Source organism: Garra rufa, chromosome 11 (assembly GCF_049309525.1).
Source record: "Garra rufa chromosome 11, GarRuf1.0, whole genome shotgun sequence".
NCBI lineage: Eukaryota > Metazoa > Chordata > Actinopteri > Cypriniformes > Cyprinidae > Garra > Garra rufa.
In genome coordinates, this window is record NC_133371.1 from 21747993 (window position 1) to 21763966 (window position 15974).

Genomic DNA, 15974 nt, shown 5'->3' on the forward strand with positions numbered 1-15974 from the left:
TAGGAAGAGTCCTAGTTGTTCAAAGCTACATGCTTCCGTGAACCTTCAATGTGTAACCCCTTACACCCGGGTCCTACCGCACCCGCTCCGAGCGGGTCTCGAACCCGGGTCTCCGGCACAGGAGGCGGACGCACTAACAAGGAGGCTAAAGGCTGCAACCTCTAGCGTCAGTCGCTAGTGCGTCTCTTGAGATCGGGGAGTGAGGTTTACCTGCACAGCACCTACTGGCTGGCCTCCGTTACAAATGCAGCAGAATTTTTTTCTGAACTCTTCCCCAGATCTGCGCCTTGACCTTTACCTCAAGGCTTGTTTTTTGATATTCATATTCTCTGATATGCATTTTTAGCTGTTAGACCTTTTCTGATAGTTGTGTGCCTTTTCAAATCATACTCATTCTAATGAATTTGCCACAGTTTAACTCCACTTGAAGTGTAGTAACAGCGATATGAGTGCTCCTGAGCTACATTTGAAGTGTCCCAGCCTGAATACTTATGCAATGGAACCATTTAAGTTTTTTATTTCTAACAAATTTGTAAAGTTGTTACGAACCTGTTTTGTGCTTTGTCATTATGGTGTATGAGTGTAGACTGATGTGGGGGAAAAAGTACTTTAAAGCAGTTTAACATAAGGCTATAACATAACAAAACATGAACAAAAAGGAAGGGGTATGAATATTTATTTCGCAAGGAACTGTATATACAGTACATACATGTAATAATTATGATGTTAATGATAATAATAAGCTGAATATGGAGATTTTTCAATTCTGAAAAAAGACAAATTGTCAAAGAGGCCTTGTATGTTGGAATTACTGTGGCGCGCATGCATGGGCAAGACTGTATAAATACATCACTATATTGCTCGTGGTGCTTCTCAAAACATTTTACTGGCTCATATTAAAATGTAATGACTTTCTAAACACCAGACCAAACTAGAGTCATAACTCATAAGCTAAAACACATGTGACCATGGCCTGAAATAGCTGTCCCATTCACACAAGGCCACAGATGCAGTGTGTAATTAGAGTCAGCAGCAATAACTGAAAGGGGAAAAAAAGAGAAAAACTGGAAGAAAGAAATGTGTTGTATATTGCTTAACATATCTTTTTGCCTTATTTCTATGATACATATTCAGATAATGTAACTATGACACAAATCATACTTAGTTGTTACTAATTCTAATAAAGTTGATCCCTAAAAAAATATGCAATCCTGTACAAAGCAGTGTGTTGTTTGTGCTCTCTTATGAGCGATGTTATGCTGTCACTGTGAAAGAGAACATCTCCCGTTTCCTTTAAACACAGATAATGAATGACTGTATGTGTAGTGTGTGGAGCCGTGTGGAATCAGTAAAAAGGTTTAATTGCATGTGACTGACAATGTTGAATAAGGGCATGTGACCAGACGTGTGAGTGTAAACTAAATCAAACCTTTTCTATTAGCCAGCCAGAGTCACTGCAATTTTCTTAGTTCACACTCAAGCTAGTTTTATTTATTTAATCAGCTGTTGAGTTGTGTTTTCTTGTCCAAACAAAACCACATTAATATAAAACTTGCGAAGCTCGCAATGATTGTAATATTGGATTAACCTAATAATAATAGCCTACTTAAATTCCGAATATGGGCAGCCTCTAGAACATCTCAGAGCAAACATATAGCCTAGGTGTCATGTATTGCAAAATTGCAAAGTCGGTGTCATATTTAAACAAGGAGGGTCGAGAGGGCAAAAATGCAACCTTCACACTTTTTTTTTTCATTAAAACAAAACTTAATGTACATATCTACACATTTTGTTGATTCTACAATGCATCCCATTAAATTTCAGAATGTTATTTGTAATTCTGTAAAAGTAAATCTCTCGTGTTATAAGATGCAAAACAGGACTGTTTTATAACTATATTCTTTATTTAAACACACATTCCATTACTTTCAATGGAGGACAATTGTTTAAATCAAATACATTAAACAAACAATTACATTTCAAGAAGGCTACTAGTCTATAATGAAGTTCACAGAAGTTTTAATGGTTAAAGAAGTTTTTTATGCAACTCTTTGGACTATTTACCGAATCTACTGAAACATAAAGTAAACAGTGTCTGATTCTCAAACAAACTCTGACTCTGAGCCAGATCATTTCATGAATAAAACCAGACAGCCAAGGTAGTCCAGTTCTTGAATGGAAGACTCTTATAAACCAGTTCTTTTTATGAATCAAAACAATTAGGAATCAGGTTACTGAAACTCACTGACCGAACTGCAAGTTATGAAATTTGGTTGAATGCGGGATAGTTCACACAGAAATGAAAATACTGTGCAAAACACAAATTAAAATATTTTGAAGAATGTTGGTTACCAAATAGTTTTGCTTAGCCTACCATAAAAATCCATTGTAGCCTATGTATGTACAGTGCCTTGCACAAGTTTTCATACCTCTTCATTTTTTTCACATTTTGTTATGTTGCTGCCCTTATGTTAAACTACTTTAAATTACTTTTTCCCCACATCAATCTACACTCCCTACTCCATAATGGCAAAGCAAAAAAAATAGGTTTTTAACATTTGTGCAAATTTATTAAAAACAAAAAAACTGAAAAGATCCCGTTGCACAAGTATTCATACCCTTTTCTGGGACACTCGAAATTTACCTCAGGAGCATTCATATTGTTTCTAGATGTTACTACACTTCGAGTGGAGTTAAACTGTGGCAAATTCATTTGAATGAGTATGATTTAGAAAGGCACACACCTCTCAGAAAGCTAAAAGTTAGCTGGTTTAAGCTAAAAGTAGCTGGTTTTAGCTGGTCTCCCTGCCTGGACAGGCTGGTTTTAGCTGGTGGCCTAAACCCCTCTAAAACCAAACTGCTGAGCAGCTAAAACCAGCCAACCATCCTAGGTTTTAGCTGTTTTTTTTTCAGCAGGGTAAACCCAAAAAAAAAAAAAATCGTTTAACAATGCATACAATGGATGTCAATGGTAAGCTAAACTGTTTGGTAACCAACAAACATTCTTCAAAATATTTTCATTTGTATTTTGCATGGCATTTTCAAATAAACACTTTAAAAAAACACAGAAATCAGAAATCTGCTTCAACAACAGCCTGCAATAACTGTAACCTATTAAATACGTTTATTATTTGTTATGTGTTATTATTTGTCATAGTTTATTTGGATATATTTTCCAAAATATTTCTACTAAACGAATCGTTATTTGGATTCTCATGCCCACTGGCGGGCCCCAGCCAACAGAAACTTTTCTCTGACTCCTAACGTCAAACTCCTCCCTATCAGCAATCGCATACCACGAGCAGGCAGAGATACGGAGCTGTAGTAGTAAGCGGCCAGCAGGCGAGTGGGTGACACCGTCAACGATCACACGGAAGAGAGAGGAGCCGCTGAACACGCTTACAACAGAAACACGGCAAGACAGGGCTATCCACTCCACATCACACATTCATGGCGCTGTGTAACGGGGATAGCAAGGTCAGTAAACCGGCCTAAGCTTGTACAGAACCTGAACTGTTCTACCCGTCCTTGTGCGTATCAGCGGTACTCGCCACCGGTACTCCCCGTTCACACGCGGCCCTGTCTGCGCTGGGAAACTTAGAACGCACGGCGGACCCGGGGTTTTTGCTTTGGCTGATTGATGTACCTTTAATAAGGCATATTTGCTATTATGGAGAATTTTTACTCTCGGTTCATGCCTACAGCACTTTACCTGGATGATGTCGTGGTGTGGTTTATAATATAGTGAGATCATCACATGCCCCGGGCGAAGCTCAGAGGCTCACCCGCGCACAGCCCTGAGAAATAGCAGCTTGTGCGTTCAGTTAGCTGGGCTCGCTCGCACGAGCTAATGCTAGTTAGCCACAATCAATGTGACATGCTGAGCTGCCATGGCTAATGAGGTTTTGGAGCTGTGGTTGAAATGAACAGCCATCCGTGAAACACTGTTGAGTTTCATGCCGCTACAAAAGATTTATCCTTTATACATTTAAATAAGGTTAAACTAAAAAAAAACTTGAGCTGGTCAGTGTTAACATGCTATTATGAGCTGTAAGTGCTGTACAGGCCAGTGCATTTTCACACTGGAGATGGGAGTCATGTTTGCTATTTGTTTTATCTTTGCATATTAAATGACTTTAATTAATATAATGTTTGCACTCTTTCAAGTGTTTATTGAATGACTTTAATTGCATTTCACCGGCGTTTTCTACTCTTTTGAGTCCGCTGTGCTGGAGTCAATCTGAAAGTGCTGTTTTCGTGTTACTCACAAACCACGTGGGAGCGTTTCGTACTTATAAACTATAGTGAGAGGTGCATGTGTTTGTAGTATGTACCATATCTATATTTGCTGATATAATGGTTGAGCTATTTTTACCTCACTGATCTTCCTGCAAGTTGTGTTTGGAGTTGCTTTGGAATTTTTAAAGTTATGATTTATGTCCAAAACTGCTCAAGTGGATATAGTGCCCATATATGTGACCCTGGACCGCAAAACCACAAAAAGGTAGCACAGGTACATATGAAGCAGTAGCCAGAAATATATTTTTTTCTTTTATGCCAAAATTAGGATGTTAAGTAAAGATCATGTTCCATGAAGATATTTTGTAGATTTCCTACCCTAAATATAAATAATTTTTGATTAGTAGAACTTCATTTGAACAACTTGTCTAAATATTTAGATTTTTTATTTTCAGGTTCAAAACTTTGTATCTCGGCCAAATATTGCCCCATACTAACAAACCATACATCAATTGAAAGCTTATTTATTCAGTATTCATTATGTGGATGTATAAATGTATTTCAAATTAATTTCCAAAAATTGACCCTTATGACTGGTTTTGTAGCCCATTGTCACATACAGTTTAGTGTAAGTATATACTGTACATCCCTCAAGCATCAATTTGTTAGTGTTTTGTAAAGCATCTTCTTCAGAATTTAAAAATGGTCCTTGAGCTGGAATTACTCATCTTAATCATACTTGATGCTATAAATATATACTCCATATTTGAGCCCATATAATAATAAAATGTAAAATGTATAATGTTATATGTGGCTGCAAACTGTGCTAGCTTTTTTTAAGAATGTATAAAATTTTGATCCTTTTGCAAAAGTTGCTCAGCCTGACATTTTTAATGATTTTTTTAAAATGTCTCTTCTGCTTACTAAGCCTGCATTTTGATCCAAAGTACAGTGAAAACAGTAAAATTGTGAAATATTTTACTATTTAAAATGACTGTTTTCTATTTAAATATATTTTAAAATGTAATTTATTCCTGTGATTTCAAAGCTGATTTTTTATTTGTTTAACATCATTACTCCAGTCACATGATCAGAAATCATTCTAATATTCTGATTTGCTGCTCAAAAAAAAATATTAGGTTGAAAACAGCTGAGTAGAAATTTGTCAGGTTTCTTTGATGAATAGAAAGTTCAAAACATCAGCATTTACCTGAAATAGAAATATTTTGTAACATGACATGTCTTTATCATCACTTTTAAACTTTTAAAGTATTAATTTCTATAACCCCCCCCCAAACTCCAAGCTTTTGAATGGTATAGTGTATAATGTTACAAAAGCGTTTTATTTCAGATAAATGCTGATATTTGGATTGAAGAATGCTGAAAAAAATATTACAGAACTGTATATTGCCCAGCCCTACAGAACTGTTTTAAATATTGATGATGATAATAAAAATGTTTACTGAACAGCAAATCAGCATATTAGAATGATCTCTGAAGGATCACTAAAGACTGGAGTGATGACGCTGAAAATTCACCTTTGATCTCAGGAATAAATTATCTTTTAAAATATATTCATATAGAAAACCATTTTTTTAAACAGTATAAATATTTCAAAATGTTACTGTTTTTGTACTTTGGATCGAATAAATGCATGCTTAGTGAGCAGAAGAGGCTTCTTTAAAAATGTAAAATCATGCTGTTCAAAAACTTTTGACTTGTAGTGTATGTACACTCTGTTATGTATACTTATACATTTTATTATTATTATTATAATAATATAGAAACTTGATGGCAGTTTTGTACTGTCAAAAATTGTAGTGGTTGATGCCAGGATTGCCAACATGATATGAGGAGCTGGCTAGCATATATTTATTAATATTTAATATATAAATATTTGTAATATAACAAAACTAAGACTGAAACAAACACATATTTGCCTATTACAAATGTTTAGAAATGGCTACAAAAAATTGTGTGTGCATTAATTCACAATCTGCAGGGTCAGGCAGTAATGCTTATATGCACATCACCTTCCTGGGACTCATGTGACTGATTTATCAGAAGCAGCACATCTTTAGTCTCCAGTCACATGCATGCATGTGCCTGTAAATGCATCACAAATTTAATTAGCAGCATTTTACTTGTTTAGCGTGGGGAATTACGTAATGCGTGTTCTTCATTGTGCTTTCTATGTGTGTGTATTTGCAGCTGGATATCGTCGGAGAGCCTAAAGATGGTTTATGTTCCTACGAGGGTGCTGTGGTGATCCTAGACGCGGGAGCACAGTACGGGAAAGTGATTGACAGGCGGGTACGAGAGCTGTTTGTCCAGTCTGAGATTCTGCCTTTGGAGACGCCAGCCTTCGCCATCAGAGAGCAGGGTTTCAGGTGAGTCCATCTGTGCCAAGATAGATGTAGTAGTAGATGCGGTTTGGTTCTCATGTTAAAAAAGTGCCAGGGAAACCTAATTGAATTGCAAAGTAGAAATGTTTGATATGGTAACCGACAGGGTTTAGTATCCAAACTAGTATTCCGTGAATCAAAAGCCTTCTTCGTTTAGAAGCAGAAGACGTCAGAATGATTAACCTTCATTGCTTGAAGCACATTTTTCTAGTTTGAGACTTTGAACTTTGTGGTTAATGGGGAACACACTGCTACTGGGTCGTAAAAGTTTAAAGGTTAGGAATTAGTGTGTTCCATTCTAATTCAAGTTTTATTAAATAGCAGTTGCATGTGCAATGAAGAGTAAAGCTTGTAATTTTTTGTGCTTGTGTTTTATTAGAGTCGTTGTATACTTTAGGTGTTTTGTATTTCTGATCAAATTCACTTAGTCATTGTATTTTCCAAGTTCAATATAATGACCCACCTTCTCCTTTAAGGCCTAAAACTGTTCTAGAAATTCCTACAGCACCAGTTGCTGAAGATAAACAGTCATATTGGTTTATTTTGTTAGTCGGTCTGTCCTTGAGAGAACACAGTGTGAGTGCTATGCGTTCCACCTGTGAGGACATAAAAGGAAACAAAGCCGTTGTGTTTTCCTGAAGCTGTGAACATTGAGATTTGGAATGTGGCTGAAAGAAGGACAGAATAACCCACAAGTTGGAGAGATAAGTGGCTTAGATGAGCAGGCCTTTGCATTAGAACTTTCCTAGTCTCAGTGATTCGACAGAGAGACAGACTCTTTCCATCTTTCTCAGGCCCTTGAGATTTTTGTAATTATATTTTGGTTAATATAAATTGGTTTATGTGTATATCAAATTATTGTCTCCAATGTTAGGGCCATTATTATATCCGGAGGGCCAAACTCTGTCTATGCTGAAGATGCACCTTGGTTTGATCCAGCCATATTCACCATTGGAAAACCAGTTCTCGGAATCTGCTATGGAATGCAGGTGAGAAATGAACTGGCAATAATTACAACTGTTGTTTAAAATAAGAGGGATCATACAAAATGCATGCTATTTTTTTACGTAGTACTGTCCTGAATGAGTAATCAAGAGTTTTTTTTTTTTTTTGTTTTGTTTAGTGTTCATAAGTCCCTTGTTTGTCCTGAACAGTTAAACTGCCCGCTGTTCTTCAGAAAAATCCTTCAGGGCCCTCATTTGGTTTTTCAGCATTTTTGTGTATTTGAACTCTTTCCAACAGTGACTGTATAATTTTGAGATCCATCTTTTCACACTGAGGACAACTGAGGGACTCGTATGCAACTTTTACAGAAGGTCAAACACTCACTGATGCTCCAGAAGGAAAAACCATGTAATGCATGGCCAGGGGTGTAAACTTTTGAACAGAATGAAGATGTGTATATTTTTTCTTAGTTTGCCTAAATATCATAGTTTTTATTTAGTACTGCCCTTCAGAAGCTACAAATGATACTTGTTGATGTTTCCTAGAAGACAAAATAAGTTAAATGATCTTCAAATTCAAAAAGTTTTCACCCCCTGGCTTTTAATGTAGAATTCTTCCTTTTGAAGCATCAGTGATTGTTTGAACTTTCTGTATTCGTTTCATACGAGTCCTTCAGTTGTCCTCAGTGTGAAAAGATGGATCTCAAAATCATACAGTCATTGTTGGAAAGGATTCAAATACACAAAAATCCTGAAAAACCAAATAGGGACCTGAGGGCAGTTTAACTGTTCAGGACAAAGAAGGAACTTAAGAACAACTATCACTAAACTAAAAAAACACAGCCGTGGATCATTCTGGTAACAACACTGTCTTAAGAATCGAGTGCATGTACAAAACAAATATACAGCAATATTGTGAATTTTATTGCATTTAAAGTAACTTGTCTATTTTAACATATATTGAAATTTAATTTCCAAAATAAATAGATAGCCATATAATAGTAACATTCTATTTTCAGTTTAATTTGTTGCAAAATTTAATTTAATTTTTTTTATGAATCTTGAAGTGTATTCTTTTAAAAAACAATATTCTACTTCAAACTTTTGAACAGTAGCATATATTTTCTAACACTCATATAAAATAAATATGCATAGTATCAAAACACTAAACTTTTTTTTTTTTTTCACCCAGATGATGAATAAAGTTTTTGGAGGCACAGTACACAGGAAGAGTGTGAGGGAGGATGGTGTTTTCAACATTGCGTTGGACAATTCCTGCTCACTCTTCAGGTAAAGTCCCTTTATTATGTCAGTTTGTTTCCAATTTATAGATTTGTAAATGTAGTTAATATTTTTCTTGTGATTAAACTCTTGTGTGTTTCAAGGGGGCTGCAAAAGGACGAGCATGTTCTGCTGACACATGGAGACAGTGTTGACAAAGTAGCAGATGGATTCAAAGTTGTTGCACAGTCTGGAAACATCGTTGCAGGTGTGTAGCAAACCTGAAGAATATTTCCTAGACATGCTTTGTATAAAAAAATTTCTGATGGTGAATTCTGCGTCATGGCTGTGGGTGTTTGTGGTTAAAGACATTTACCATCTTCATTTTTTTCTTAGCCATTGCTAATGAGCAGAAGAAGCTTTATGGCACTCAGTTTCATCCAGAGGTCGATCTCACTGAGAGGGGAATGGACATGCTACGTAACTTCCTGTTCGAGATTGCTGGCTGTAGCAGTAACTTTACAGTACAGAACCGTCAGATAAACTGCATCAGGGATATCAGTGAGAAGGTGGACAAATCCAAAGTTCTGGTGAGTATCATTTAAAACATTGATCAGCCATTGATCAGTTACAGGTAAAGTGTGGCAGTTTGTTGAAGTAACTTCTGTTATGTGGACCAATGGCAGATCTTTGCACTCAATTACAAAATTTAGTGATCGAATAATTGCGAATAATCAAATCCAGAATAAAAGTTTGTGTTTACAATATATATACATGTATGAGTTTATATTTATACAGTCAAATTAAAATTTATTCAGACTCCTTCAACATTTCTCACAATGTCAGTTTATTCGCTATAGTTTAGAAAATGGTAATAAAATATGACAAGAACTCAGTTCAACTGTGTCAGAACAAATTCATCTTATGTCAGATAACTTTGATAGAAAGGTATGTAATGAATTACAATCAACCAAAAAACAGTTTTACTGGTAGTCCATTTATGAAGTTTTTTTGGGTATAATATGTCACATTTTACTTTATTTTGCTATCCTCACCTACATAAACTACAATGTCAGGCACCCACTAGTAAAAAAAAAATCAAAAACTGTCTGGTCTCTGAATAATTTTGGTTTTGACTGTCATAGACTGTAAAAAAAAAAAGATGGACGACGCATCTCCGCTTCTTTTCATATAGAAAAGTGAAGCCAGTACATCTCAATATGGCCGCTGACATCTTGGGGGAAATGACGTAATTTGGAGCCAGATTCTGCGCAGTAGAGCTTCGTTTGGAGCCAGAGTCTGCGCAGTAGAGTCGTGAGGCGGAGCCGCGGTATCAAAATCCCGCCCAAACTCCCGCAGACCCAATCGCAAGATCACAATCATGACACCGCACCCCGTTTTTATAGCATTAAATAACTACATAAAAGCGAACTTATTAGGAAAACGAACGCCTGAACATGAATCAGCATTATAAGAACTACCTCACATGATGGAAACCATCTTTGGAAAAAAATTATTTGAAGTGTAATTCGATTATTTAGTTCTAATGGCTCACGTCCCATTAGATTATATGGAGAGGGCGGGGTTTATGACCTATACTGCAGCCGGCCACCGGGGAGCGATCAAAATGTTTTGGCTTCACTTTTCAGGACAGGTACAGCACACTTGTTGACTGTATATGCATATAAATTAGGGGTGGGCGGTACACCGGTGTCATAGTCAGCACCGGTGTGAGATTGTGCCACGACTTGGATTTTCTAATACCGTCAATACCGTAATAAATCAATTATGTGCCTCAAACGGCTGCATTTACATCAATAATAGCTAATTCTAAATAATAAGGCATTAAATTTTCTTCAAACGTTCAGTTGTGGTCTGAATACCTGTCCTTATACTATATATCTTGTTGTAAATAAAAAAGTAAAACATATTCGTATCAGCTTTGCAGGTGGTAGGTAAAAGGGGGGTGGCCATTAAACGACTGGTGAAACATCGTGAAGAAAGGTCGGGCCTGTAGCCTATACCAGGGGCGGAGTGGCAATCGGGACGACTGGGACTTTTCCCGGCGGCCGGCCGAAGGATTTACACAGCGGATCACAAATTGAGCGAGGCGAACGTGACCGGCCTGTTTACTTTTACTTTCGATTTTGCGATAACGCACACTCTGTGTAAAGGGAGCAGCACATCTTATAATGTTAATAGATATTTGTCAGTGAGTACAAGATTGCAGCAAATCCTCCAGTCTATGTTTGTAATCTCTCTTTACTTTCGACCCGTGATCATTCAAATCTAAAGGTCATTGTACACTGAGTCCGATTTTCGTATGCGTTGTTTTTTTTTTTTTTTAGTTTTCTTATATTCGCCATCCTTATCAAAATGCTTATGGATGCGAAAATGCAGAAAATCAAACACGATCCGATTTTTTATTTTTTTATTTTTTTTTTTATGATGGACGAAAGTTTCAGAGGCACTGTGTGAACTCGATTAACATAACCTGTATTTTTTTTTTAACGTGCAAAAATCTCGGTCGAAAATTTCGTACTTGTGTGCAATGACATTAACTCCAGCAGCTCGTGTTGGATGCAGGGTTGCCAAGTCCGCGTTTTTTCCCACAGAATTGGTCTACTTTTAAACTGTTGCCATGGGTTGATTTCCCCCAGTTGTTTAAAGGTTTTCAAAATTGCAGGAATTAAATTTCAATAAAAAAATCATTTTTGTTTTGTTGTACACTAAGTAAGATCTTTAGGTTTTTTGCAAAATAAATATGTTAAGAATGCATACTCTCCCATGTCTCTTTTTGATAAGGATACCGACCATTTACTTATTTATATTTTAAAAATATTAACTTTATTCACATACTAAAGGGACAGGACAGGCTACTCCTCCCAAAATGTACCAAAAAAAAGTAATACCGTGATATTATACCGTCACCATTCAAAAGATGAAAAATACCGTGATATTAATTTTAGGTCATATCGCCCACCCCTAAATATACACAGTGCACACACATATTATCTAAACACAAACCTTTATTTTGGATGTGATTAATCACGATTAATCGATTTCACAGCACTATTAGTGATTCCTTTGTAGTGTAAATATTCATAACTAAAATTATTTAAAAAAAAAATCGAGAGAGAGAAAATATATAAAAGCTTAAGTTTGCCTTGTCAAGTTTGAGTTGAATTACTAAATAATAAATAATAGCTATAAAATAAAATATAGATGACAAAAGACAAGATTTAATTGGTTCGCAATTTTAAAGATTTAATTGTTTGTGTGGTGGATGTGTTACTGATATTCTGGGCTCAATGAGATGTTGGTCTTCCTTAATTTATGAAGGGCCTTTTGTTTAGTTGAAGGCGCATATGTGATTAGTGCCATAATGCTCTAATTTGTCTAATTCATATTAATTGCTGTTGCTTCAGGCAGTGCTTTGGCGGGATGTGTGTGTATGTGTGGGCAACTAATTAAAAATTCCAATTAGTTAGTGCTCTTTCCTAAAGCAAGGTGATTTCTTCCCCGAGCTTCTGCAAAATGGGTCTTCTCTCTAGAGCATGAACTGAGCGTTATATTGAATTTATAATCTATTAATGAGCACAATATTGTAGTAATATTATTTGCGCATTTCCCCCCAAAGTCATCTCTGGTGTACTGTTTATTCAGTGTTTTTGAACATTTGGGTCTATTGGATGTCTTTGAGTCTATTGGATGTTGTTTACGGTTGTAGTCCAAAGTGAGTCAGGATCTCTGTGTATGTTTCTATGTGCGCAGGTGTTATTGAGTGGTGGTGTAGATTCCACTGTGTGCACAGCCCTGCTGAATAAAGCCCTAAATCAGGAGCAAGTGATTGCTGTTCACATCGACAACGGCTTCATGAGAAAGAGAGAGAGTCAAAGTGTTGAGGAAGCCTTGACTAAACTCGGCATCAAACTCAAAGGTAACATTCAGAAAGTTTTTTTTTTTAAATCTGGTCAATGAAATAGTTTAGAAATCTATCTTTCTTTCTTTCTTTCTTTCTTTCTGTTGTTCACACAAATTCTGCTGTTAATTTACTTACCCTCAGCTTTCCAAGGTTTGTTATATATATATATATTTTTTTTTTCTTCATCAGTAAAACAGTAAAGAAGATTTTCTTAACTGAAACCATAGTCCTTTTTGATTCATGAAATGGCTACTTTCACTTTAAGAGTCAAAAAGTATATCAGGCAACACACAATTAAAGACGTTCACTTCCAGAACAAAAATTTACAGATAATTTACTCACCTCCTTGTCATTCAAGATGTTGAGGTCTTTCGTTCTTCAGTCTTAAAGAAATTGTGTTTTTTGAGGAAAACATTTTAGGATTTTTTTCCATAAAGTGGACTTCTATGGTGCTCCTGAGTTTGAACTTCCAAAATGCAGTTTAAATGCAGCTTCAAAGGGCTCTAAATGATCCTACCTGAGGAATTGTCTTATCTAGTTAAACGAATGGTTATTTTCTAAAAAAAAAAAAAAAAAATTGACAATTGAAGCTGCATATAAAACTGCATTTTGGAAGCTCAAACTTGCGGGCACCATACAATTCCACTATATAGAGAGAAATCCTGAAATGTTTTCCTCAAAAAACATAATTTCATTACAACTGAAGAAAGAAAGACTTGAACATCTTGGATGACAAGATGGTGAGTAAATTATCTGTAAATTTTTGTTTAATACCCATGGCTCCTGATGATACATTGAGGTCTCATGAAGCGAAACAATCCATCTGTAGAAGAAACTGAACTTTATTTACAACATTATTATCTGTAATCCATAACCTCAGGCAAATGGGAAGTCTGAGTCTTTTCAAGCTGGTTCTTTTGGACAGTTTGTTTCAATGAGCTGAATGATGGACAGCAACTAATCTGGCTTCAGAAGTGGACATTCAATCCAGACTCCCTTGCTCTCAGTTGTTGAAGCCCTAATGCTGATCATACACTAGGAAACTTTTTGAGCAATGTTGCTGGGCAACTTTGGCAAATGTTTCCGTCAACGGGCAGCCAGGCGTGATACAGGGCCCACAGCTGATCTAAATTATCCAGATAGAAATGTTACCCATTCTCAATGAGAAAGTGCCCAAGCATCATTGCTCAAAAAGTTGCCCCGTGTATCATCAGCCTAATGCTGCGTTCACACCAAACGCGAATATGCGTCTAAATTCGCGTCTAGTTATACGCGTGACCACTTTGTGTTCATTCGCGCGTCAAGAACGAAATCGACGCGCATGAAAACAAAAGTTTGAAGCGAAATTTACGTGCGTCAGAGGCGAAAGTTTCAAAAGTTTCGAACCCCGTTGGCGGCCATCTTTTTACAAGATGTTTGTTGTTGATCGGTCATTTATCGAGAGAGTCACCGCTCTGTATTTGCTCTGGAGAGCAGAACAGCGGCGTAGGGATCATCGTCGCCGTATTTGGGTCCACCAGACCCTTCGGAGGCGAACCCAGTTTGGCGGGTTTCATCATTTGCTCCAGGAGCTGCGCCTGGATGACGGCCGCTTTCAGTGGTACTTCCGCCTGTCCCGCGCCCAGTTCGATGACCTGCTGTCCCGCATCAGAGCGAGGATCACCCTCCAGGACACCAACTACAGGCGCTCTATCCCGGCTGCGGAGTGCCTGTCCATCTGTCTTCAGTTAGTAAATGTATATGATATTTTAAATACAGTATATTCAATATGCTAACATATGCTACTGTGGTACAGATACCACTGTTGGCGCTCTTTCTAGTGATACTGAGTAAACTGCTATAACCTAGACATTAACCTAGAAATTATTCTCTTGGCAGACGTGATACTGTCATGTTTCTCTGTATAAATACAGTGATCTTTGTAGTGCATCACAGCATCAAGCAGGCTCCTGATTGGTTAAACGCGGCGTGAATTGACGCAGAATTTCAGATTTTTCAACTCGGGCGGCAGACGCGAATTCGCGTCAAACGCGCGAATGCACAAAAAACACAATTCGCGTTTAACACGTAACGCGCCAGACGCTCAATTCGCACCATTCGCGCGAACGAGGCGAATTCGCGTCTACCGCGCCGCGCTAAACGCTTCATTCGCGCCGCAAGAACTCCAGACGCGCGTAAACGCGTCTTACCATTGACTTACCATTGAAATCACTCGCGCCAGACGTATATTCGCGTTTGGTGTGAACGCAGCATAAGACTGGCAAGAGTGGCTTCTAAATCTTCAGTCCTTACCTTGCTGGATCTGTCCGCTGCTTTTGACATGGTTAACCACCAGATCCTCCTGTCAACCCTATTGGCAAAGGGCATCTCAGGAACCACACTCAAGTGGTTTGAGTCTAATCTCTAAAGATAGGTTATTCAAAGTACCTTGGAGGGGTGAGGAGTCCAAGTCTCAGCATCTAGCTACGGTGGTGCCTCAGGGCTCAGTTCCTGGACCACTTCTCTTTTCTGTCTACATGGCATCACTAGGTTCTGTCATTCAGAAACATGGCTTTTCATATCACTGCTTTGCTGATGACACTCAACTCTACTTGCCATACCATCCTGATGATCTGACTGCATCTGCTAAATGACTAAATGTAATGATGCAGTGGTGTTAATAAAGCACCCAAAAATCATGTGAAATGCCTGAGGCTATTGATTAGAGATCATAATATTGTGTTTTTTTTTCTTTCTTTTTTTTTTTTTTTTACAAATCGATTGTTTCTCTTCATACTTTTTTGACTCTCCAATTGATGGTAGCCATTTACTTGCATTTTATAAATCGGCAAAAGACCATTTCAGTTAAAAATCATCTTTAGTGTTCTAAAACTAAAACAAACCTACAAAACTAACAAACCTACGTCTTGGATGGCCAAATGAGTTAAAAGGAAAGGTTCACCCAAAAATGAAAATTATCCCATGATTTACTCACCCTCAAGCCTTCCTAGGTGTATATGACTTTCTTCTTTCAGACAAAAACAGTCATATATTAAAGTATAATAAAAAATTTATATATAATAAAAATGTAGTGGCTCTTTCGAGCTTTATAATGGCAGTGAATGCTTGGTGAGATTTTGTGGTCCAATAATGTGTATCCATCCATCATACAAAGTACTCCACATCTCTGGGGGTTCACCGTAATCTTTAGCTTCCGCTAACTGTCGTACACACATACACAAGAGAATTGCGTTTCAGTGG

The 15974-nt window shown here is 37.2% G+C and overlaps 1 protein-coding gene across 1 annotated transcript in view; it reads left to right on the plus strand.

Annotated features, from left to right (window-relative positions):
- The first annotated feature begins 3320 nt into the window (after nt 1-3320).
- gmps (guanine monophosphate synthase) overlaps nt 3321-15974 on the plus strand; it is a 35645-nt gene continuing 22991 nt past the window's right edge. Inside the window, exons 1-7 of the mRNA XM_073850395.1 lie at nt 3321-3477; nt 6451-6629; nt 7519-7633; nt 8781-8878; nt 8974-9077; nt 9206-9399; nt 12584-12749. Coding sequence (XP_073706496.1) covers nt 3451-3477; nt 6451-6629; nt 7519-7633; nt 8781-8878; nt 8974-9077; nt 9206-9399; nt 12584-12749 — 883 coding nt within the window. The 5' untranslated portion in view covers nt 3321-3450. The remainder of the gene's footprint in view (nt 3478-6450; nt 6630-7518; nt 7634-8780; nt 8879-8973; nt 9078-9205; nt 9400-12583; nt 12750-15974) is intronic.